Below are 24,580 nucleotides of genomic sequence, written 5' to 3'. Positions count from 1 at the left end.
GCACCATGATTAACAGGTGGCTGGGTATTTATTTTCAGTAAACTAATGTTTGTAGTTTGTTATTGTACAGTTGCACAAATAAAAATCAGTCAAAGGAAAATAAATACATTTAAAATGGACCACAGAGATAAATGAGGGTTTGCAAAAAAATATAGTCTTTATTACAAAACATGAACACCAACATTTTTAGCCAATATTTACCTTTTACAATTAGTTTGTACATACTAAAGTTTAGTATTGATGTCATAAGAATTCACATGGTTCAGACAAATTAGTTAGTTGATAGTAGCTTTAAAAAGGTTCAAAGCCCTTGAGATTAGATCAAGTGAAACATCAAGCAGTAAATTAATTTCATTTAGCAAACACATTTTGCATCATACTAGTATGTAAACAATTATAGTTGTTTATTAAGATATGTTAGTATTCGTCAATAGTCAAATTCACTAAACTGGGCAGGGTGAATTTCTCTGCAGGAGGAGGAGGGGAAAGACTCTCAAGCTTGTCCAGATCAAGAAAGAAAAGCCTCTCGTCAGCAGTCCAGTGGCTCAAACCTGGGCTCTTCCTTGAATGTACTGGGGAGTCTTTGAAAGGGGATTTATCTAAAGAGGGCTCCAAGCACATTTGTGTTATCAGTTCAACAGGTGGCAGTATAAGTTCTTCCTCTCGCTCCTTGTTACCGTGGATCTCCTCTGAGCAGTCACTGTTAAATGACACCTCATCCTCAAAAAGATTTGGGAGCTCCTCCTGAGCAATGTTGAATTTAATAACATCACTTGAGCTTTGGCTGTTAAAAGCCTCCAGCTGCGAGGAGTCCCATGACACAGTTGAGTGAAGGGGTGACCCCTGCTGGACAGGAGGGGGAGTACAATGGGCAAGAGTAGTTGAAAATAAGAGGGAAGGCTCTGGACTTGGTCTTGTGCCAGGACTGTTCACCTTAACCATTGGCATATTGAGCCAAGAAAGACTGTCATGCTGATTCCAAGTCGCTTGTTTCTTCTCAGCCATGCCTTCCTCCACAGCTTTTCTCCACGAACTTCTCACATCCTTAACTAGGGAGAGTTTATTAAAAAAGATAAACAAAGCTTAAAAATATTTCTAATGAAGAGTGAGCTAACTATTTATAACTCAAAATACTTAAAATGGAGAAGAAATCAAAAGACTTGTACTTAGACTCTCCGGGGTGCGGCATAGTTGTTTCCTAGCTGAAAAAGGGTCCGATATGGCATTTAGTAACTGCCCAAGGTCCACATCACTCCTTCCATTGACTGGACTCATGATCACTGCCTCTGCAAACTGGGAACCAAACAGCAAATTAACCTTTTCACTTTATATAAACTCAAGCAGAGGATTGTCCGCTCCGTATCTGTCCGTGGCGATTTCTCTCAGTTCGCACCGGTCATCAGAGAGGTTTGATATAGGGAAAACTTGTGATGAGTAGTGCACTGCTCAGGACTGCCCATGTATCAGTTTCCCTAGAGCAAAATCTACAAGGCACTAAACTGCAAACACAGCCATTTTAATCTGTTGTTCAGTTGTGGTTATAAAAAAAAAAAAAAAAAAATTACCTCTAAGTACCGTTACAGTCAGAAGACGTTTGATCGAAGCTAAGCTATAAGCCCCCATAAAGCACCATTGTAAAAAAAAAAAAGAGCATGTACAGAATCGGTTAAAATTTGCCAAGGAACATCAATTGTTCCAAAGAAAAATGTTGTAATTCTGTGGACTGATGAGAGAAAAATCTTTCTTTTCGGGTCTAGTGTTCATCTACAGTGCGTCAGGCGGGTACTAAATTCAAGCCACAGTACGCTGAAGACAGAAGCATGGTGGGGCAAAAATCTTGGTATTGGGATGTTTTTCATACTACAGTGTTGTGCCTATTTTATTGTACACCAGGGGTAGATCAGTTTGAATACATCAAAATACTTTAAGAGATTGTTGCCCTATGCCGAAGAGGAAATGCCATTCAAATGGGTCTTTCAACTAGACAACAACCTAGGACTGCACAATTAATCAAATTTCTAATCGCGATTACGGGTGCCACGATTACGTAATCGTTCAAAGCCGCGATTACAAAAGAAAATCCACTCTGCGTCCGTGTTGTTTAGATAAATGTTATGTTGAATCACGACAACTTCAGAAAACCCAGCACAATAGGAACTACCAGGCAGTGACGTAAGTGTATGCTGAAATAAAAAGTATTTCACCTCAGAAAAACTTACTTTCCTGTCCTGTCAGCCGTTACTGTGCTCGTAGCGTGCACTTTTCAATTGCGCAAATGCGGTGGCGCGCTTCACTGTATATAAAGTGTAAAAGAAACTACGAGCATGCAACGTCGTTAAATTGTAAATTACACGAAATAAAAGTAAAATACCAATAAATCACGTCACTGGTACGTCGTGTGTTAGCTGAGAAGGATTTGCATGCAGGTATGATTTTCATTCTATTCACCTGGAGCAGTTTCCATGTTTCATTAACAGTTCTTGTTAGTAACTGTCGTTTCCATATTAACCCCAAAATGCCACTTTATTTTTACTTTTTTTTTTTTTTTTTTTTTTAAATGACTGTGGTGGCTCATACCAACATTGTATTAACAAAAACTAGTTTGGGACTGCTATTTAATAGCTTTAGCATGGGCCTAATTTTTATTTATTAGTAGTCTTTACTATTAGTCATATTCTTACAATTTATGTGTATGTTAAGTAAAGGGGGACAGTACTTAATTTTTGTGTAAACATGTATTATAATATGCCTATATATATATATATATATATATATATATATATATATATATATATATATATATATATACACACACACATCTGATTATCTATTTATATATAAATTCTGATAATCGTAATTAATAAATCGCAATTACAATTTCAAGGGAATAATCTGCAATTATGATTTGTCATAATTGTGCAGCCCTACAACAACCCCCAAGCATACAAGTGCTCACTCGTGTGCTTTGGGGTCGTTGTCTAGTTGAAGACAAGCAACATCTTGGTTCCAGACAAAAAGGACTGAGGTAATGGAGTGGCCAGCTCAATCCCCTGACATCAACCCCTTTAAAAACTTGTGGAGTGACATTAAGAATGCAGCTTCTGAAGCAAAACCCCAAAATTCACAGCAACTGTGGAATGCATTTCATTCATACTGGGCTGAAATACCAGTTTCTAGTTGGCAGACGTTGGTTGACTCAATGCAACGCAGTAATCAAAAACAATGGTTATGCAACTAAATATTAGTTCAGTAATTTAAAGGGAAGTTAAATCTTAAATGTCCTCAGTAGTTGTATTAAATGACCTCTATGAAATAAATAAAATAAAAATCACATACTTGACTTGCTAAGTTGTCATACTCCAAATCTAAAATTTGAGCCTTGTTCTTTAGGACAGAGGTCTTTGTTGAGTGCAGACTTCTCCTGTGGCTAGGCTGCAAGAGAGGGGGGATACAGGTCATGTTGAAAACAACAAACAAGGTGGAACTTACTGCTCTCCAGGGGGCAAACTAAGGCAGAAATACATGCATCAACAGTTTTCAAACATGCTCACAGATCAAGTATAATGCAAGCAAACATTCCATTATTTGCATGTACATCTGGGGTTATTCCAGAAAGCACGGATTGTAAAATTAACCTTTTCACACAGTACATTTATATAAACTCAAGCAGAGGATTGTCTGCTCCGTATCTGTCCGTGGCGATTTCTCTCAGTTCGCACCGGTCATCAGAGAGCAGGTTTGATATAGGGAAAACTTGTGATGAGTAGAGCACTGCTTAGGACTGCCCATGTATCAGTTTCCCAGAGCAAAATCTACAAGGTACTAAACTGCAAACACAGCAACTGAGATAGGGTGTTTATTTGTGCCACCATGCATGGGGCTAAAATGAAGAGATACAAGCAGAATAAGCATAGAGCTTAGCAATACAAAACTACCTGTACTGGACTGGCTGTCTGGGTCACAGACTGAATTTGAACCGGGTAAAGCAAGGGAGATTGACATGTTGGTGCGTCAAAAGTCGTCATTTTTTTGGAAAAGCTGCTGTCAGAAGACAGCAGGACCCCCTTATCTTCAGCTGCCACTGAAGTGCTGTTGAGAAATTGGGGAGGAAGTTACACTTTGTTTCCATGAAAATTGAACAAAAGTTATTTTCCCAACATTTACTATTTAGAAAGACTCAAATTTTGCTGTACGTTTTGAGCTCTGGCTCCAGTTGGACTTCTGGCTCAAAATGGACATCTGTCACTGTTACCTCTGGTTTTCTTTTTGACGGCTGCTCTAGCAGTTCTCAAAAGTGAGAAAAAAAAAAAAAAAGGATAATTACACCATCTCTACAGAAGAAAGATATCACATAATGCACCCATTTAAGCCGTTAACTTACCAGGTAGTTTATATGGATATTGTGAGAGGACACTAGCCTCAAAGCTAGCCTCAGAAGCTGGCTCAAATGAGAGAGGAGCCATTGGAGAGACAAAGTCAAGAGCCTATTAAATGTTACAGAAAGCAGATCATCCTCATTGAAACAAAGTCAGAACATTGATAAAGATGCACCAAACTAAACGTGTGACTTCCGTATGCATACTGCTTTGTATAATCTGGACACAGCAAAGTTTCAGAGAAGACAAAGTGAACTATGACCAGTGAACCTAAATGGCTAAACTGACAGCATAGATTTAAAAGCAGCAATGACTTCACTTACAGGATCCTCTATAAGAAAAGAGGTCAGGGGTGTGTTTTTCAAACACACTGCCCACTTGTTCTCCCAGTCCTCCTCCATTCTTCTAATAGAGACCTTGATCTCGGTTGCATCCTCTTTAATCAGTTTACGCCTGGAAATCAATAAAAAAATTTTTAAAAAGTAAGTAAATTGTACCTTCTAAACATTTGACTTCAAGTGTTAAACTGAAACACTATAATATGTTCAGAAGCTAAACAACCAGTAAAAGGTCCCCAAATTCATTGTGTTCCTTCACATACCATTATACTCAGGTGACTGTGAACCCAGAGGGTATGGCCACAGATTTTAATTGTCAACACATGAATCAAATTAGACATTGATCAATCAGAGATTAACTCACTGGTGACAATTTTCAAAATTAAATTAAACCAGGTGTTTTTGTTTTTCATTTTGTCTTTTAATGTAACTTTTAACAAACAACTTTAAAACTAATCCAGACATATGGTCAGTCATTTAAATAACACTCCAAGTGCAAAGGACACATAACTTGATTATTAATGTTCAAGAGCACGTTTAATTGTACCTGATAAGCTTAAGGTTTTCTTTTGAGCGGCTGAAAAGCAAGGCATTCTCCTGAAGGTCTTTGTGTTGAAGCTTTACACTCGGGCCTCCAATTTTCGCTCTCTCCTCACTAAGGACATGTAATCCCTCATTTAGAAGCTCCAACAAAGGCACGATGACAGGCTGCCCTCCCTCATACAAGCTACCAACACTGGACTATGGACACAAATAAAACTTACTGTAAGAATTTTCAACACCAAAATAGAAAAGCTGATCTATTGAGATTTTAGGAAATGCATCACATGTTCATAAACACAAAAACGCATACATTTTCACAAGTTAAAGTTTTCCTTTTCTGCCTGTAGATCTTACCTGGTGGGATAGTTGCTCCATGCTTTCACGAAGAACTGCAGGCAACTTCACACTCAGGTTCTGCCCACCCAAGATGTACTGGTCCACCTGTCCATGGATCACACTCTCCATTACCTTTCGTTCTCCTTCAAGGGTGGATAAGACTCTGTCTGTCTCATTCCAAAGGCCTCGCACCTGAGAACGTAGTTTACACACACAAAATAAATATATAAATATAAATATAAATATATATATATATATATATATATATATATATATATATGAAATATTAGCACTGACGTTTCAGTAGTCAAGAGATTACTTGTTAGAAAAAGAAAGTGAACGTGGTGCAAACCTTTAGATTTTTTGCAATAATGTCTTCCTTTAAATCTGCATTACAGTCATGTTTTCTACAAACATGAAACATTGTTTTTAGTGAAGTGAAAATAATCTGTGCAATTTACTTCAACAAAGCTGTGAAAAAAAATGTTTTAGAGATTTACTTAAGCAAATTATCATATTTGGCATCCTCTGCATCAAGGTCCCTCAAAGACTTTTCCAAACCTCTGAAAACAAAAAAAAACATCTTGGTTAGGTTACGCATATGACCCTGGTTTCCTGAGTAGGGATTCTAGGGAATGAGACCCTGCGACAGTAGCTGACGCTATGAGAACTGCCTCAGCTGTGACGATTGTCTGAAGCCCGTAAATAAATGTTGTGTCATCGACATCATATAAGGACATACCCATGGCATCAATCCTCAGATTTTGATGAAGGAAGCAGCAGAAAAGGACAAATATGGTAAGCTATGTATAGGAAACGAGACACCACATGGCAAGCCTTATCTTACCCATATATTTATGGTCTTGGAGTCTCTACTAACGACTGATTAATTGAATCAGGTGTGTTTGATTAGGAAGAGTTTGAAAATGTGTTGTGTTGGTTTGACTCCAGGGCAGCATCTGAAATCACATACTTCCCTACTATATAGTAGGTGAAAAACAGTATGTGACAAAAGAAGTATGTCCTCCAAATTCAGAAGTACTCATAAAAGAGTAGGCAAAAAGTACCCAATGACCAACTTCTTCTGGCGAGATTCGGAAGTATGCATACGATGGACACTTTACAATCCCATGAGGCCACAGGAGAGGATTTATGAATGGCAGTGAAGCAATTATGTAACTGACGCTGGTAGGTCATATGATAATGACAACATGGCGAATGTAGTATGTCCAGATTACATTCATACTATATAGAACATACTTTTTTAGCGGTCGTGAAGTAATTACTTATTCAAAATAAGTACCTACTCAAGAGAGTATGAAATTTATGCAAAACCTGAAAGCCCAGGGGTCTGTTCTTTGTACCTCTCTTAAAACATCTGAGATGATCTCTAGCTAATTTGGTTCTTCAAACAAATTTGCGGATTTGATTAAAATATCTGGATTAAGTTCTCTGAGATTACTGCACGTTCTTGTGTTCATTGGAAAGGGCAGATATATAACGATACTTGAAACCACAATCAGCAATGCAGCGATTGGCTGGCGGGAAGGCAGCAACGTAATGACATATTAAAAAAGAACATCACACACCTGACAAAAAACTAGAATTTCTGGACCTTTATAAGGAAACAGCCAAGCGACCAATACGACAAAAAAGTTATAAGAGATAAATGAAATGTACTGTTTGTTACATGATTGCCAATTATTTCCATTTTTCCCATAATAGCTGCAAATTAATGCACGGCTTAGACTAACTTAGACCTACTGTGTGTAAGACTCCAATAAAATTATTAGGTAATTATTCCCATTTGAATACATTTCTCAATAAGTAAAACTGGCTGTGTCTATATATATCATGATAGACTATACAACATTATAATATTATTTGCAATTTTTTTTTTAAATCATTATCATTTTAAATTATAATTGTTCCTTGATCAATAAGGTAGTCTTGCAAGAAAGTAGCTGTGGCTGGGACAGACTTTAAGGATCACCTTCGCTTAAACTAATCCTGTTTACATGAAATAAGCCTGCTACCGAAAAGATTTGATTTTACGGACCTGTTGCTATGACAGCAACTCCAGGGTGAGCTTTGAAAAATCGAACAATCCTGGATCATGTCAAATCATCAATAATGAAATCTAGCTAATTGAGTTATCCACGTATGAAGAATGGACCCCTGGGCTGCGTTTAAGTAAAAAAAATTAAGCCCTTTCCTCACTAACTTCGCTCTGTCTAGTTCACTCGAATGTCCATTCGATGTCATTGCGTATACGCAACGAGTGCTCACTATCCTTGCAATGCATTTAAGGAACACCCTAAGCCCTTGATCAATTGGAATCCAATATGGAGCTAATTTATTATTAAAAGTTGTAATATTAAATATAAAAAAATACACAAATGAAAATAGCAATATAAACTATAACTGTGTAAAAAAAAAAAAAAAAAAACAGTAAGCTTAAGCATTAAATGCGGCATTAAATTATTAAATTCTGCCTGAAGTTTTGCTCCCTTGGTCAAAAATCAAGGGTTCGAGGGTCTGTCCAACTAAACTTCCCTCATCCACTTAAGTTGACCAGGCTTCAAAATGGCAGTGGGGAATCCCCCGAGGGGAAGTGCTTAGAGAAGTTTGAAAGCGTATGTCTAAAAGTGGATTTAAACACAGCCCAGGAACAGGGTTGGTAAACAATGCTTTATACCACAGTGCCATGCTACGAGTGGCTGACATTTAGCAAGCCCGTCCCACAGCACGGTAAGATTTTTTGTTTTTAAAAGAAGTCTCTTCTGCTCACCAAGGCTGCATTTATTTGATCCAAAATACAGCAAAAACAGTAATGTTGTGAAATATTTGTATAAATTAAAATAGCATTTCTTTTCTAATATATTTTAAAATGCATTTGAATTTTCAGCATCATTAATCCGTATTTATTATTATTAGTATTATTAAATTTACAAAATTATTAAAAACAAAGTAATTACTACTATTGTAATTTCACTATAAAATTGAGAAGGAAAAGTTTTATAATATCAATCATTTTATTTTACATTACAACTATAAAATTGCAATACTAATAGTTATGGCTGTCTTAAAGGGGTCATATAATGCTACATGCACTTTTACAAGTTGATTCTACTGAAATATGTGTTGGCAGTGCCTGTACACAACCATCATAAAATGATAAAAATCCATCCAGTGGTTTTTTTTTAATCTCCTTATGTTTTCCAATCTCTAAAATCAAGCCGTTCGACCTAGTGACGTCACACGGTTGGAAGCCCCTCCCACGATTTGTGATTGACAGCAGCGTTTCAACACAGTCCCGCCCTCGCTCGTGAGCGAGCTGTCAATCATCATAGTCCGCACGTCATTGTTGATACTCACTGGAGCACGGTCTATGAGCAGAATGGTGTCTAAGCAATTGTGGTGTTCTGTTCTTGGGTGTAATAATGAACACAGCAGTCATGTTGATGTTCCTAAATCCGAACCGCTGAAGACGCAGTGGCTGAGTTTGTTTTCGAAGGGAATATTCCCCACGATCAACGTCAATGCTTTCATGTTTGCGCGAATCATTTCACCAAACTGCTTTACAAACGAGGGTCAGTAAAGCTGGATTTGCTAAGAAGCTGCTCCTGAAAAAAGGATCGGTACCAACTATTCGTGTTCCTGCTGCACCTCCAGAAGAAGTGTGTGTAACGTTTTATTAACCTTTAAATTAATATTTATATTAATCTTTGCAAATCGCTTGCTGCACGCTTCACGATGAATGCGGCTGTTTACACTCAGGGTACATTATGGCATGTTTTCTATGTACGACGTTCTCAATATAATTCATAATCCCACGTTTATAATGAACAACGCGTTATGGTTATTGTGTTACGGTGTACGCACAGAACAGAGGGGCGGGGTGAGCAAAGCTCATTATCATTTAAAGACACATGCACTGAAACGGCGTGCTGAAAACAGAGCTGTTTTTGACCAGGTAAAATGAGTGTTTTCTTACAATACTAATTAAACTTTTAATTAAAGTATATTACAAACTTTTCATTTAGACCCTAAAGAATCATATTAGCTTGTACAAAAATGGCATTATATGACCCCTTTAATTTCTTAATTTTTGAAAACTATGAAATTAAGACAGCCATAAATATTAGTATTGTAATTTTATAGTTGTAATGTAACAATGTAATAATGTTGCAATGAAACAATCAAATGTTTGAACGTTAAACCATCTAACTTTTATTTTGAGGGAGCCGTTAAAGCTTGTCTTTTGTTGTATGAAAGTATGAAAAGATGGGGTTTTTTCGCATGTTGCATTCCCAAATGCATGTTAAAGCGACCAAAACTCAGAGCATATGCAGAGATAAGAGTTTGTCTGGAGCAGCATTTATTGAAAACTGACCCACTCTGAGACGCTGCAAACACCGGCAAATAATGAGTTACTGACGGTTTTATTTCGATTAATTGGACAGCCCAGGCTGCTTGACCATACAAAACTTCTCAATGACAGGATTGACCACGTCACAGAAAAACCCTGACAGAGAGACCTAAATCCCTTCCTAATGAATAAGAAATCTGAGGATTGATGTAATGGGCACGTCCTTATATGATGGTGAAGACATAATAAGAGGCACCGTCAGTGCCATCAGCCAATGAATTGGCGAACTTCAGACAATGGCCACACCTGGAGGCGTTTCCATAGTATCAGCTTATGCAGCGTTGAGTGAACCTATGAAAGGCAACTAATAGTAAGTAAATTGTCTAAATATAAGATGCATTATCTAACAAAATAAGACTTCCTGTAATGCAACCGATTCAACTGATGTGCAGTGGCTCCAACCAGTGAATGGAGGAATGTGGCCACTCACTTAGCTCTTTTCTGATAGTCTTGTATAAGACAGTCCTGCTCTAGGGTCACTCTCTGGAATTGTCTCTTCACCAGCTGAAATCTTTTCATCTCCAGCTCCTTTGAACTCGCTGGTACAGCTGCAGCCTCAGGGACCCACTGGTCATCTAATTGTTGATGTGACAAATGTATAACACAATTATATCAATTTGAAAACATACCCTGAACATGATAATTTGATCCCTGGATAATAGAAAATGATGGAATTTTTATTTTAAACCCAACTGGACCTGAATGTAAAAAGCAGAGATGTCTGCACAGCCTGCAGCCCTAAACACAAGTGGCGAGTGGGAACTTTTTCAACTAGGTATGAAAATAAGAGACGACAAATAAGAAACACCAGGGCAGGCGTAGATTTAAAAGTATGCCCATCTTCCTACCTTATTTGAATGATGAAATTTGTTGTCCAATCCTTTGTAATGTTAACATTAGCTGCGTTTTTAACCCATGTTGCCAAATAATGTAGCCTATAACCTACTTTGTGTAAAATATAAGAGACTATGTTTTTCGTGGATTTTCACAAATGGTTTTGTTTGAGGAAAAACATGAAAATATATAGTTATGGTTTAATTTTTGTTAATTTGATTAGTTTGGTCTGCATTTACATGGTTTTCTGTAATCAATCTGGCAACAGTAAATAATTTTTCTGCTTGGGCGAGCACCTTCAAGTAGATAAACCACTCATAAGCATTGTTTCACCTCAAATGACATTTATGTTTATGTTGATATATTAAAGGTGCCGTATGTAATATTGACAGCTAGTGGTTGAAATGGGTACTGAAATCCAAATAAAAAAATTGGAGAGGGTTGTTTCTCCTGCCCCCTCCTCAGACTCGACACTCATGCCGGTTGCCAGTAGACGACACACAACAGGAACTAGCGCAATTGGCAATCGAAGGCAAAGAGCCTTACTCTAAGTTGATGAGTTGATTTATCTGCATTTTAACATGCCTCTGAACATAGAGCTATTCAGATGAATGCTGAGGCTTTTTAGGTCAGGTAGAATCTACAATCTCTGACCTAGTTTGTTTGCTGGCTTTTGTGGCTACAATACACTGCCAAATGACAACCCAGGGAGCCAAAATACTATTGAGTAAATTGGCAGTCTGCAGGATAATACACAGATCAAAACAAAAACAGACATTGCGACATGGAACGCACATTTCAAAGTAGAATAACTGGCTGTAGCATTGTTTTTCGGAGAAACAAGTATGTGAAATATTTCCTAAATATCTGCAAACATATTCACAGATTTTTCGAAACTGCATGAATCACGTAAATGGCCTTTTTCCATGTCAGAATGACGAATTTTGATGAAAGGTGACGAGTTTGCAGATATGCTATAATCACCATAAATAAACATTGGAATAATACATTAACAGTAGATCATAGGGATATGCAATTAACCGCAATTTTTTTTTAATTTCAGCTTCAAACAATTATGAAAACACAATAATTGATATTATTGACTATTCATTGACTGCGAACTGCTCTGAAACCACAAGCCTGTTGAAACGTGCAGCGCTCACATTTAATTAAATCACATTAATCCATAATTACAATTCCTTGAATACCTCTTGACATTAAAATACTAGAGACTTTTCTTACACCATTTAAAACATTTAAGAATTTTTATGGCCTTAAATTTGATAAAAACTGAATTAAGGGCTTTTTAAAGGGATACTCCACTTTTTTCGGAAATATGCTCATTTTACATCTCCCCCAGAGTTAAACAGTTGAGTTTTACCGTTTTAGAATCCATTCAGCCGAACTCCGGGTCTGACGGTACCACTTTTAGCATAGCTTAGCACAGATCATTGATTCTGATGAGTCCAGTAGCATTTCTTTCAAAATGACCAAAGAGTTTCAATATTTTTCCTATTTAAAACTTGACTCTTCTGTAGTTAAACCGTGTACTAAGATCGACGGAAAATGAAAAGTTGCGATTTTCTAAGCCTATATGACTAGGAACTACTCTCATTCCGGCGTAATAATCAAGGAACTGTGCGGCTGTACCATGAGTGCAGCAGGCGTAATGATATGACGCAGCGCCTGAAAATAGGTCTAATAGGTTAGACAAACTTAGTCCCGGTCACGTTGGAAGAAGTTACCGAGCTGGGGACTATTTTCAGGCGCTGCGTCATATCATTACGCCTGCTGCACTCATGGTACGGCCGCACAGTTCCTTGATTATTACGCTGGAATGAGAGTAGTTCCTAGCCATATAGGCTTAGAAAATCGCAACTTTTCATTTTCCGTCGATCTTAGTACACGGTTTAACTACAGAAGAGTCAAGTTTTAAATAGGAAAAATATTGAAACTCTTTGGTCATTTTGAAAGAAATGCTACTGGACTCATCAGAATCAATGATCTGTGCTAAGCTATGCTAAAAGTGGTACCGTCAGACCCGGAGTTCGGCTGAATGGATTCTAAAATGGTAAAACTCAACTGTTTAACTCTGGGGGAGATGTAAAATGAGCTTATTTCCGAAAAAAGTGGAGTATCCCTTTAAGGATCCACAGGGACCCTGGTTTTTGTGGAAATTGCTTCACAGACCTTTAGGAAAACAATAGGGCCCTGAACACTTTCAGTGCTTGGGCCCTAATAATAATGGCATACCTGTGGTCAGTGTCTTCAGTGTTTTCAGCATGACATATTTAGATAAGTGGAGCATCAAGTTGATAAATCTTGGTCCAAAAGCAGAGAGCAAATGTGATGCAGCTACCTTAGGAAAAGCGTTACCTTCCTCGTTCTAAATAAAAAATAAATAAATAAAATAACATTACAAACCAGTAAAGGTGCATAAAGAGTACAATTAAAGTATTTAGTAAAATAGTAAAATACATTAATATTAAACTTAACACATTTTACTCAACACTCAACGTTTTTGCCCCTAAACATTCTCTAGGAACACAAAATGCACAATATTAACAAAGTTTTGTGTAAAACACAAAATTGCACATACCGCTATCTCTTGGAGCCATGCAAAAGCCACCTTGCGAAACTCAGCATCACCTTTATGATCCCAAATTGGCCAGCAATGTCTATACAAACAATAACATTTTTGAATCAGCAATTCAAATCACAACAGATGAGGATTGTAAAATTAAAAAAAGAACTAGCTACTGTATAGCTAGTGTTACCTGAAGACATCTTGGGCACGAGTGGGATTCAGTTTATCAAATAAAAAGTGTATGACAATGTAGAATGCCTCTTTGTTCGGCTTATCAAACATGTTCCTGTAAAAAACAAAATTAAAGCAAGCAAGCAGCATTGATCAGGCCCTCACACCTTGGTGTGTCCAAGCATCCCTAGCCTTTCAAGTACTTCCTGTTTCATGGCTTAAAGTCAAAATTCATCATGTAACCAGGGCAACCCTCTACAATGCGAGTAAATCACTCGCATATTGTACAGTATATCGTATAACAGCTGAAATAGCTGAGTCAGTCTACTACACAACACACTTAATGATTGGGGAGTTGCCGACGATACTTGTGGTTTTATTTATAAAACATTAAACATAACGTTAGGTTGGGTGTTGCTAATAATTTCCACCGTGTTCTTATCGAATTTATGTTTGAAATTAATTTCATGAGAACAGCTGTTGAAGAAAATGTAATCGAACCCAAATTTTAGGTTCATGGTGAATGTAGACATTCTTATGGTGATTGATTGTAAGAATGATAAATGCATGTTGATGTCACAGTAATGCATCTTGAATAAAATATTTTTTCATTAAGTCCTGTTTCTCTTTCTCTTTCTCTCGCTCTCTCTCTTTTTTTGGGGAGTTATCGGATTCATTTAATTTATTTCAGGCTTTTGGGACACATTTATTTGTCCATTATGCTATAACATCTTTGCATTACTGCAGTCTTGTTATTTTCTTAATAGTACAGCTAAATAAAATAAATAGAACAATAAATAAGAACTTACAAATTTTCCACTTACAAAGAACTTACATTTTGTCCAAACAAACAAGAACATTTATCATTGATTTGCATTTAACATTGCAAGTTCTTTGTAAGTGGAAAATTTGTAAGTTTTTATTTATTGTTCTATTTATTTTATTTAGCTGTACTATTAAGAAAATAACAAGACTGCAGTAATGCAAAGATGTTATAGCCTAGTTATTTAACTTTGTAAAAAAAAAAATTGTTTAATTTGAAAACACTGTGCATTTCTAGTTGTTGTTGCTAGTTTGTAAGTTTGAGTTGAGAAATAGACATTTCAGCATTTCATCAGTAATCTGTGTGTACATTTTCCTTGATAAGCAAGCAAGTTGACTCATGATACCATTTGTTTATTATATCACAATCGCAATATTGACCTAAATAATCGCAAAATGACATTTTCCTCAACTCGTGCAGCCCTAATATATATATATATATATATATTGTGTTATTTAAAGTACATTATGAAAAATACTTTCTCGTTGAGGTACATGTGCAACATTACAGCCGTAAATAGATTATAAATAATAGCTGGATTATGTAGGCTAACTTACATAGCGATGTATGTTTATAATTAAAAAATGGTTTATATATTATTATTTTTTTAAAACGTTGTGGGGATTTTTAGGGGGCAAAAGATAATGTACGGAAAGAATTTTGCTATTTAGACAGCCCTTAAAATGGCCGACTCCCTGATCAGTGCCCTGACCAATATGTCTATGGCCCTGACAACAGAAAAAGCGTAGCTTATTGAGACGCACCCTGTGTGGGTAGTGTAACGTTACTGAGTTTTGTATACATGTAACGTTATGGTATGAGTACATTTTTTGGCTGCATTCAATGACTACAAATATGTACATCTAGGACCAGTGTAACGTTAATTAAAAGACAAATTATAACGTCAAAAAATTATGGCATTCATATAAAAACTAATATGATTAAAAAATAATAATAATAAAAACAGACGATTACGAGATGATGACGAAGATATTCAATTACGAGGAAAAGAGATAGCATGACTTACATTCCCAGATTCAGATGTTTGATGTTTTTGGTAACGGTCTCTGGTCTGAATTCGAGGCACAGGAGGCACCACCATAAATATTTACCGTTTGTTTTCTGTAGTTTAGACATCTCGCATAATAGAACAGCGCTTCAGGACAAGTAAATCCGCGATCAACTGGACAAACACTTTGTAAGCTATCAATGATAACCCTTTCACACCATAGCTATCGTACAACGCTTGGTCTGGGTGGGGCCTACTCAAAAGATAAACTGAATAAAATATTTACTTATATTCAGGATCACAGCAACTTCCTGTTAACCGCCAAATTATTTGAGCGTATTAACAGCGTCCGTGGCTTCGTCTCAAATCTTTGCAGAATCAGACTAGTGGCAGCTTGTTTAATACTGATTTATATATACAAATAATAGGCTAAAGCAAAATGGCGAAGGCGTCACTCAGGCGAAAGACTATTCAGTGTGTTTATACATTAGCATTTAAGTACGCGATAATACGAGAGCGCGAGAGCGTTACATGTATTGGAGCACGACCATTGAAATTGGGCGGGACCTGAAATACGTTGCAGTTCCTACTACGGCAAGCAAAAAAGATCAAATACGTCAACGGAAAACAGAACGCGTCACGCGCTCTTTTTGTTCAGAAGCAGGAGTCAGGACTTTGTATAATGTTATGACCATGATGATAATTGTTGGTAATGTTTTTTTGTTTCTTTTTTCGTTTCTTTTCTTCAAGCATTTAATAAATAAAAAAATGTAAAAAAAGAGAGCACTAAATGAGGTCAATGAAAACATCTGCTCCATATTATGGTGGAGTAAGTTTTAATATGTTAAAACACCGTGAGGAATCGAAGTGATTCTCAAATTAAAAATATGTTAAATTATTAAAAAGATCTGGAATGAGGGAACATTACCGAGCTGAAAAGAATCTGTAATAATTAATATAAGGTAACCATGATTCCGAGCAATCCTTTGAATTATAGCTCTGACTTCTCGTTAATGAAAATAAATGTAGAGGGTGACAGTAAATCGACAAATGTATTATTTAGAGAAAGGATTTTTCCAGATGTGGTGGGGGAGCAATGGACTTTTGTGAATTGATAAAAAAAAAAAAAAATACTGGTAAATAAATATTTTTTTACATAAAAAAGCATGATAAAGTTAAATCAGACGAGCATTGAAATTGCATTAATTTAACTGCATTAAAAATGTAGTCCTATTCTTCTGAATATATATATATATATACAAAAATGGTCTGATGGTATTCCCCAAGGCATTAGCCCTCTTTTGTTATAATCATGATTAATGGTGTATTTGCACCAGTCAGTGGTAAATTAATAAAGTCATTATTTGCAGATGATGGCTCGGTGCAAACAGCACTTGATCAAGTTTATAAATTGTCAGTGGGGGATTAAGTTCTGGGGGTTACTTTGTGGAATACAAAGTAATAAGCATTTTCTGGAACTGTCAACAACATCAATAATCCAATGAGACTTATGAAAATAATAATAAAAAGCAATAGGTAATATTAAATCAGCAAGGTACTTATCAAATAATCGTGTCCTCCTTTTTTCTGTAGACAAAAAGCAACAAGAGACTGTTTAAGATAAAAAAAAATGTAGGTGGTGCAGCAGTCAAATGTCACAGGGGAACTTGACCATCTTAAAGGAGTGATTATGGAAGTGCCTCTGTCCTTGTCTGAGGAGGTACTAAAGGCACAGATAACAAACGAAATGGTGACTGAAGTGAAGCGTTTGCCTTCCAGTAGAAATGGTAGAAAATAACTGTTTTATTACTGTTTTATTAACTTTCAATTGCAAAAACTTGCCAGAATGCATCAAAATTGGATATGTGTGCTATAATGTGCGTCCGTATGTGAGACCAGCACTGAGATGTTTTAATTGCCAAAGATTGGGTCATGTCACAGCAGTATGTAAAGGGAAAAGAAGATGTTGCATATGTGGTGGAGATCATGATTATGGGCAATGTGGAGAGGGGGTTGAACCCAAATGTTGTAATTTGTGAGGGCCACACATGCAGCGTTTCTTGACTGTAAAGCCCATAAATAAGCTACAGAAGCAATGAAATACAAAAGAGTACAACATATGTCATATGCTTAAGCAGTTAAGCAAGTACAACACAACCCAATCAAAAGACACATGCAGTCATGAATGTCTCTTGGATGGAAACATGCTTGTGGTAAACAAAGTACATTTTGTGGCATTTATAGCAGAAGTCATTAACTGCTCAGCTCAATCAACCAAAAGAACTGAAAAGCTGAAAATTATCATATCTGCAGCTGCTTGACACAAAAGCATTACTGAAATTCCAGTAGAACAGATTCAGATGCTACTTGGACAAACAGAAGGAACTGCAGTGATATGTGATCCCTGATATGAAAACACTGCAATGAATGCCCAGTTTATGCACAGATGGAAGGGTTGTAGAAGAGTTTATGGAGGAACAAGCTTTAGTATGTTTAGGCCTTTATGATGGGAAGGGAACCAGATTCAATATAAGGCATTCATCAGCTTCTTGTCTAGATATAACAATAGTTCCTGGAGTTTTAGCTTTAGAATGTAAGTGGGAAGTTCTAGATCACTCAAGTTATCATTTCTGGTGGTGAGAATGGAAATTTATCAACAAAATAAAACAAAGCAAACTAGGTGGAGGTTTGATAAAGCTGACTGGGATCCATTTAACAAGTTATGCACTGATGAAATTGTGAATATAGTATAGTATAGTTTATAGAACACGAAAAGAAGGGAAAACAGCGCAGTGACTGAAGAAGAAAAAGCTCAACTGTTAGTGTACACCTTTCAAAAAGAGAATAAGAGAAGGATGGAATAAATTTTAAAGCAACATCAAGATATTTGTATTAAAAAAAACTAATAGTCAGCTTTTAAAATGTGTGAACTTAAAAGAGTATTAATGAGGGTTAGAAGTACTGCCCCGGGAAAAGATAGAGTTTGCTATACTATGATTAAACATATGGATGATGTATTACTTCAAACAATATTGGGTTTTTTAAAATAAAATATGGGTGGAAGGACAACTGCCTTTATTGTGGAAACAAGCTGTCATAATTCTCAAATCAGCAAAAGATTCTTCAAGGAAATTATTGGCCGATTGGTCTGACATCTAGCCTCTGAAATTATGGAAAAAATAACTATATATTAAGTGTTAGAAAGCAGAGGATTAATAGCTCCTTATCAGTGTGGCTTTCGACCAGGTAGATCCACTTTAGATAAGACTAGAAACTGATGTAAAGAAGGCATTAGCAACGAAAGAAGTGATAGTGGCAATATACTTCGATATTGAAAAGGCATATGATATGATGTGGAGGGAAGGATTGTTATTAAAGTTGCAGAGAACAGGAATTGAAGGAAAATTTTATAATTGGGTTTTAAGTTTCTTATTTGGATGAACGATTCAAGTCAAGGTGGGTATGTATTATCTCAGATGGTGAATGTAGAAAATGGAACACCTCAGGGTATACTATAAGTCCTGTATTAATTAACATAATGGTCAATGGAATAAGGATAAAGGAATTCATCCAAGAATTAAAACAGCATTATGCAGATGATGGAGCAATGTGGAAAAGAGAAAGAAATGTTAAATATATTGTGCATAAAATTCAGGAAGCAAAAGAGGTCATAGAGAAATGGTCAGTGGAATGGGGATTCAGATTCTCTATATCCAAAACTTGTTGTCAGTTTTTTACAAAAAAGAGGATTGCAGAAAATATTAAACTTTATTATTATAAACAACCACTAATAACCCTCATCTTTCCCTCGGGTCATTTTGACCCGAAACTCATCAGAGTGGTCCAAGACCATAGGACTATTGTCACACTTGAACCACGAATACACACACAAAAACAAATGTAATGGATTCCAAATGTAATGGAATGAAATTTTAAAAGGTAATAAATCCTTCCCTCACGGGTCAATTTGACCCCCTTAGGAATGAATGGAATGCGAGGAATGCGTCAGTACACATAGAAAAACCTAAAATTACTCAAATTTCTGAATAAAAATTCTAAAACTTTATAAAAAAATGATTTAAAATGTCTACATGTGTATCTAAATGCATACTGAAAAGAAATGGCTTTGCTCCATATAGACTAGAGCTATAAGGCCATCTAGTGGCAAGAGTCATTAAATATCATGTTATATTATTTTTTTATGAGAGGTCGGCAGACACCCAATGTAAGATATTTTGAGCTGAATTAAAAGGGTTATGCATGAAATTGTGAGTTATTTTGAATTTGAGCTGAAAGAATGTGAGGAATGTGCTTAAATTACTTTTTATTTATTATTTATTGATCAAATCTAGTGATTTAAAAGTAAATAAAATAACAAAAACTCTCCAAAAGAATTGCATAATAGAAAAAATATAATTAAAAAAAAAAAAAAAAAAAAAAAAAAGTATAATTGTAGGGCTTTGAGTCATTTTGACCCGCGAGGGAAGATGTGTTACAAAGTGCGAGGGAAGGATGAAGGTTTAAAAGTGTGTCTTTTTCCGTTTTGGGGATCAAATAAATAAGACCCTGCTTCATATGGGAGTCATCTCTCCTTTTTTAAATACATTCTTTAAACAAACTATGTAGAGGTTGCTTTAAGACGTCCCAAAAATAGGGATGGTCCTCTCTTTACTCTCTTCCTGTACACGTCGCTCTACGGCCAGTGTGACGTGTGCATTAGACGGGCAGCCACAGGAACACAGCATTGAATTAAACCATGGAGACTCTATTCAGCCTACCGTTTGCTGTACTGGAATGCCCGAATGTCAAACTTAAAAAACCATCATGGCTACATATGCCTTCTGCAATGACCGTATATGCCGTTGTGATTGTTTCATATTTTCTCATCACCGGTGGTAAGAGTCTCAAAGCAATCTGAGGCTAAACTAGCCTTTAGCTACTAACCCTTATCCTGTTGTTTGTGCACACATCAGCACAACCGTTTATTTACAAGTAATTTTTTACTGTAGAGACTTTGCATTACAGTTTATTTGAATATGAAGACGCATGCTTTCGTGCTTTGTGAAATAATCTTGCGAGTTAACTGTTAGTCTGATTTCTCTGACAATGGTGAACGCATTCTTTAATCTCAAATGATATTGTACACACAGACAGAATGACTACTCTTTGCTCCTTACTACTTACTTACTCCTTACATGAACAAGAATAAAACGGAAGTTTATTATTTTGCTAGATATTCAATAGCTAAATAAATAATTTTAAGTGCGACATTACTCTGTTTAGTCTAAATGACTGCTCAAAACTGTGATCATACTGCTACCATATTCTTCTGATCTCTTCAGGCATCATATACGATGTGATCGTTGAACCTCCGAGTGTCGGATCAATGACAGATGAACACGGACATCAGCGGCCAGTGGCCTTTCTGGCGTACAGGTAACTGGTTTTCATTTTATACAGCCTGTCATCATAACATCAGTACAAAACAAAAAACTGGTTGCTCTTCAGATGAGTCACTTCACTTTTGCCAGAGACCTTTCACTTCATGCCATAGGCCTATATAATACTTTTTAAAAGTTACCCCAATAAATAAAATCGTAATCTTTAAACATCATACTGTGGATACAGGATTAGTCGGTAGTTTTATTGCCGTCCAAATTCAGAATTTCTGTGATGTTCTTAAACCACCGGCATACAAATCTCGACCAAATTACCAGAGCTAACCAAAATACGTGACTGCAATGTAATCTAATGACCAAACTTTCGTTGTGGCAACATAACTTTGTCACAACCCAAGTAGCCTATAGGTCTTTTAAAATTCCCAAATTCGGTGCCAGTTGCATGCAGTATGATGATACTGTTTTACAATTTATTGAATCTGTCCATTCCTTTTGTATTGTTGCATGCTATTCCCTAGTGAAAAAAAGTATACTTTAATGTATTTGTAATATTTTCCCTTTTTCAATAGTACATTGCAAAACAAACATTACTAACACAAATTGTACTATCTTTAAATATATTAAAAGTATATTAGCATCATGCTTTTACCTATTTTCACAATACAACTTTTAACACACTTTAAAAAAATTGTACTTTAGTATATTTTCTAAAATATATATTTTAGAAAAATATACTTAAAGTGAAAATTCAGTTTATTTTTTAAAAGTGTATTTATTTGCACTTTATTAAAAATATATTTTAGGTATATTTTAACTGTGTGCTGGAAATGATCATTGTAACAATGCATTGAAAGTATACTTTCAAAATACATTATAGTATACAATAGTATTTTGTTTAAAGTATAGCCAAGTATTATTTAAATAAAGTGTGCAATTTGTAGTAAAAACCTCGCGGGCAAGTGCGCCAACATGTAGCGCTGTTGTGCCTTTGGGAGACCCGAGTTCGAGTCCCGGCTCGTGGACCTTTCCCGATCCCATCCGCCCTCTCTCTCACCCACCTCACTTCCTGTCTAACACCTGTCCTATCCTAATAAAAGTAAAAAATGGCAGAAATAAATCTTTTAAAAATAAAAATATATATAAATACACTTTGGTATATTGCTTGTAAGTTTCGAAGACACTTGTAATGAATTTGTAATGTACTTGTAACACAAATAAAGTACACTTTAATATCATTAATCAAGCATGTAATTAGTCCCTACACAGGCATATACTTAAAGTATACTAAGTATACATGAAGTTGGTCCAATTTAGTACACAAAGGTACATTAAATACACTTAAAGTTATGCTTTACTACAATTTAATTACAACTAAAATATACTTGGTACAAAATTAGTTGTTTCAAAATAGCATACTTCGATTTAACTAATCATTAACACACTTGAAGTATACTAAATTAGACTGGCTGCAAGTGTACTTGGCTTTTTTTTTTTTTCTACCGGGGTGGTACTCTAAGTTTGACTAACAAAAGCAGTAGGGATGTCCCGATCCGATCCACGGCATCGGTATCGTGCCGATACTGGCCCAAAATGCTAGATCGGATATCGGAGGGGAGAAAATTTTTTATCCGATACCCATTAGGGGTGGAACGGTACGTATTCGTACAGTGAACGTACGTTCGGTGCATGGATTTTAAAATAAATCTCGCGCGCACATTAATTAATGTAATACGGAACTAACGTTACTGTTAGATACGCGCATATGCGGGTTCTTTAGGGACACCTAATCTGTAGCCCGCCTTAGCTCTGAACGCTCTAGCTCTATATCACTTCAAACGCTCACTTTATCATTATACGCGCGCGGCGCGTCCTATTCGCTTTGGACGCGCAAATGGATTCAAACTGTTCAAGCATCGAACTAGACACGATAGACGCAAATTTGTCAAGATTGCAATGCTGGAGTGTGTGTGTGTGCCAGAGAGGCACGGGCGCGATCGAACAGTGGAAACGAAACATAAAAACATACTCCGTCATTTTCAACATTGGCTTCACTTGTTATGATGTCATGAGCAATTCAGTTCTTTATTATTAGCAAAGTTTGTAAATGGCGTCTTAAATATAACTGCAGTAGAATTATGTCATGCATTGTCTACGCTAGGCATAGTTGTGCCTGGTCATAGTTTAGTTGGTGCAACAGGTATTAAATATTTATCGGACGAAGTGTAGAGCCATGCACCGTATCCATGAAATGATTTGACAATTGACACCAAACTTTGTATGTGTCATTGTCACCTCACACTGACCACACCTCATCAATTTGGTAACAGTGCCACTTAATGGTCAAAAGTCACAAGAAATGAAATCATTCATATTGTTTAAGCTTTTGTGCCTAAAATAATCTAAAAATTACCTGCAGCTGCTCTGATGCTTCCAGCATGCTTGCATGACTCATAAAAGCCTTTTTTGTGCTTGGCCCCTGCTTGCAGCTATACAGTATTTAGGCAACACTTCACAATAAGGTACATTAGTTAATGTAATAAACTAACAATGAGCAATACATTTATTACAGTATTTATTAATCTTTGTTAATGGTAGTTAATAGAAATCCAGCTGTTCATTGTTTGTTCATGTTAGTTCACGGTGCATTAACTAATGTTAAAGGCCATGAATCTATTTTTTTTCCATATTTATTTATCACTCAAAAGCGTTTTCCTACATTGGTCATTGGCTTGCAGCCTCCATGTTACAAGTGATGCTGTGAGATTTTATGTTTGTTTTATCTTAAATAACCTGAACCTGTTTGATCAAGGCATGCCACTGTTCTGACTTGTCCAATTTTATTTATTTTTATCTTGCATCAAAATCCTGTCTATTCATTGTATGCATTTGAAATATAGAGTTGGCTTCTGTTTTAATGTACCCAAGTGTTCCTAAAATAAAAAGTTTAATATACAGGTTTGTTTAATTTCTTTTTATTAATTAACCACTTGTAAACTTATGGTCACTGTTCTTTTTTATAAATATAGGATTTGTATTAAATCTATATTCATTGAATCGAATTGGGAATCGAAAATCGAATTTAGAATCGAAAATTGAATTTAGAGCTATCGAATCGAATTGGAACATCTGAATCGATACCCTGCCCTTCAGTCAGTACATAACATTGTAATGAAGATTCCTTGTGTTTTTGGAAACCTTGTTTTAATATACGTTGATTTTATTTTGACGTGTGCAGAACAGCACAACAGTGCTTCTGTGATCCCTGTTGCTAGTCTGTCTCTGAATGCTTGTTCTCTCTTAAAGGGTGAATGGGCAGTACATCATGGAGGGGTTGGCATCCAGTTTTCTCTTCACCATGGGAGGCCTTGGCTTCATAATTCTGGATCGCTCTAATGCACCCAACATTCCCAAGCTCAACCGTTTCCTCCTGCTCTTCATCGGCTTTGTCAGCGTGTTACTGAGCTTTTTCATGGCCAGAGTCTTCATGAGAATGAAACTGCCGTAAGTCACTACACTTTACATTAGCTTTTTAAACATTTATTTTAGGGCTGTCAAAAGATTAATCGCGATTAATCGCATCCAAAATAAAAGTTTGTGTTTACATAATATGTGTGTGTACTGTGTATAATTATTTTGTATATATCAATACACACACATGCATGAATATATTTAAGAAATATTTGCATACATATACTGTATATATTTATATATAATTTATATTATATATAAATA

At 36.1% G+C, this 24,580-nt stretch overlaps 2 protein-coding genes across 5 annotated transcripts in view; one reads left to right on the top strand and one right to left on the bottom strand.

The window, feature by feature from the left end:
- Positions 1-138: 138 nt before the first annotated feature.
- haus6 (HAUS augmin-like complex, subunit 6) lies at positions 139-15,994 on the bottom strand. Of its 2 annotated transcripts, none has more exons than XM_084404902.1 (16): positions 15,468-15,994; positions 13,637-13,732; positions 13,459-13,537; positions 13,113-13,245; positions 10,456-10,600; positions 6,094-6,156; positions 5,946-6,000; positions 5,612-5,785; positions 5,262-5,455; positions 4,700-4,829; positions 4,382-4,484; positions 4,194-4,287; positions 3,936-4,089; positions 3,337-3,432; positions 1,167-1,293; positions 139-1,049 (listed from the first exon to the last, which is right to left on the bottom strand). In XM_084404902.1, exons 1-16 carry the CDS (start codon positions 15,575-15,577, stop codon positions 418-420), a joined length of 2,385 nt encoding a protein of 794 aa, XP_084261028.1. In that variant the 5' UTR covers positions 15,578-15,994; the 3' UTR covers positions 139-417. The 2 variants fall into 2 exon arrangements, with proteins under 2 accessions (XP_084261028.1, XP_084261029.1); XM_084404903.1 differs by having other exon boundaries at positions 15,736-15,847.
- A 4,091-nt stretch (positions 15,995-20,085) lies between these two features.
- ostc (oligosaccharyltransferase complex subunit) overlaps positions 20,086-24,580 on the top strand; it is a gene marked incomplete at its 3' end in the record, with an annotated part of 39,681 nt that continues 35,186 nt past the window's right edge. The window contains exons 1-3 of one of the 3 annotated variants that reach the window (XM_084404120.1): positions 20,086-20,344; positions 20,792-20,885; positions 24,152-24,349. In XM_084404120.1, coding sequence (XP_084260246.1) covers positions 20,206-20,344; positions 20,792-20,885; positions 24,152-24,349 — 431 coding nt within the window. In that variant the 5' untranslated portion in view covers positions 20,086-20,205. Of the gene's footprint in view, positions 20,345-20,791; positions 20,886-24,151; positions 24,354-24,580 lie in introns of those variants that run through there. The other 2 variants (XM_084404121.1, XM_084404119.1) reach the window with 2 other exon arrangements.

This window comes from Rutilus rutilus (assembly GCF_951802725.1).
Source record: "Rutilus rutilus genome assembly, chromosome: 3".
NCBI classification, from domain to species: domain Eukaryota; kingdom Metazoa; phylum Chordata; class Actinopteri; order Cypriniformes; family Leuciscidae; genus Rutilus; species Rutilus rutilus.
Note: the sequence above shows the minus strand (reverse complement) of the source record. Positions and strands in the feature narration are given on the sequence as shown.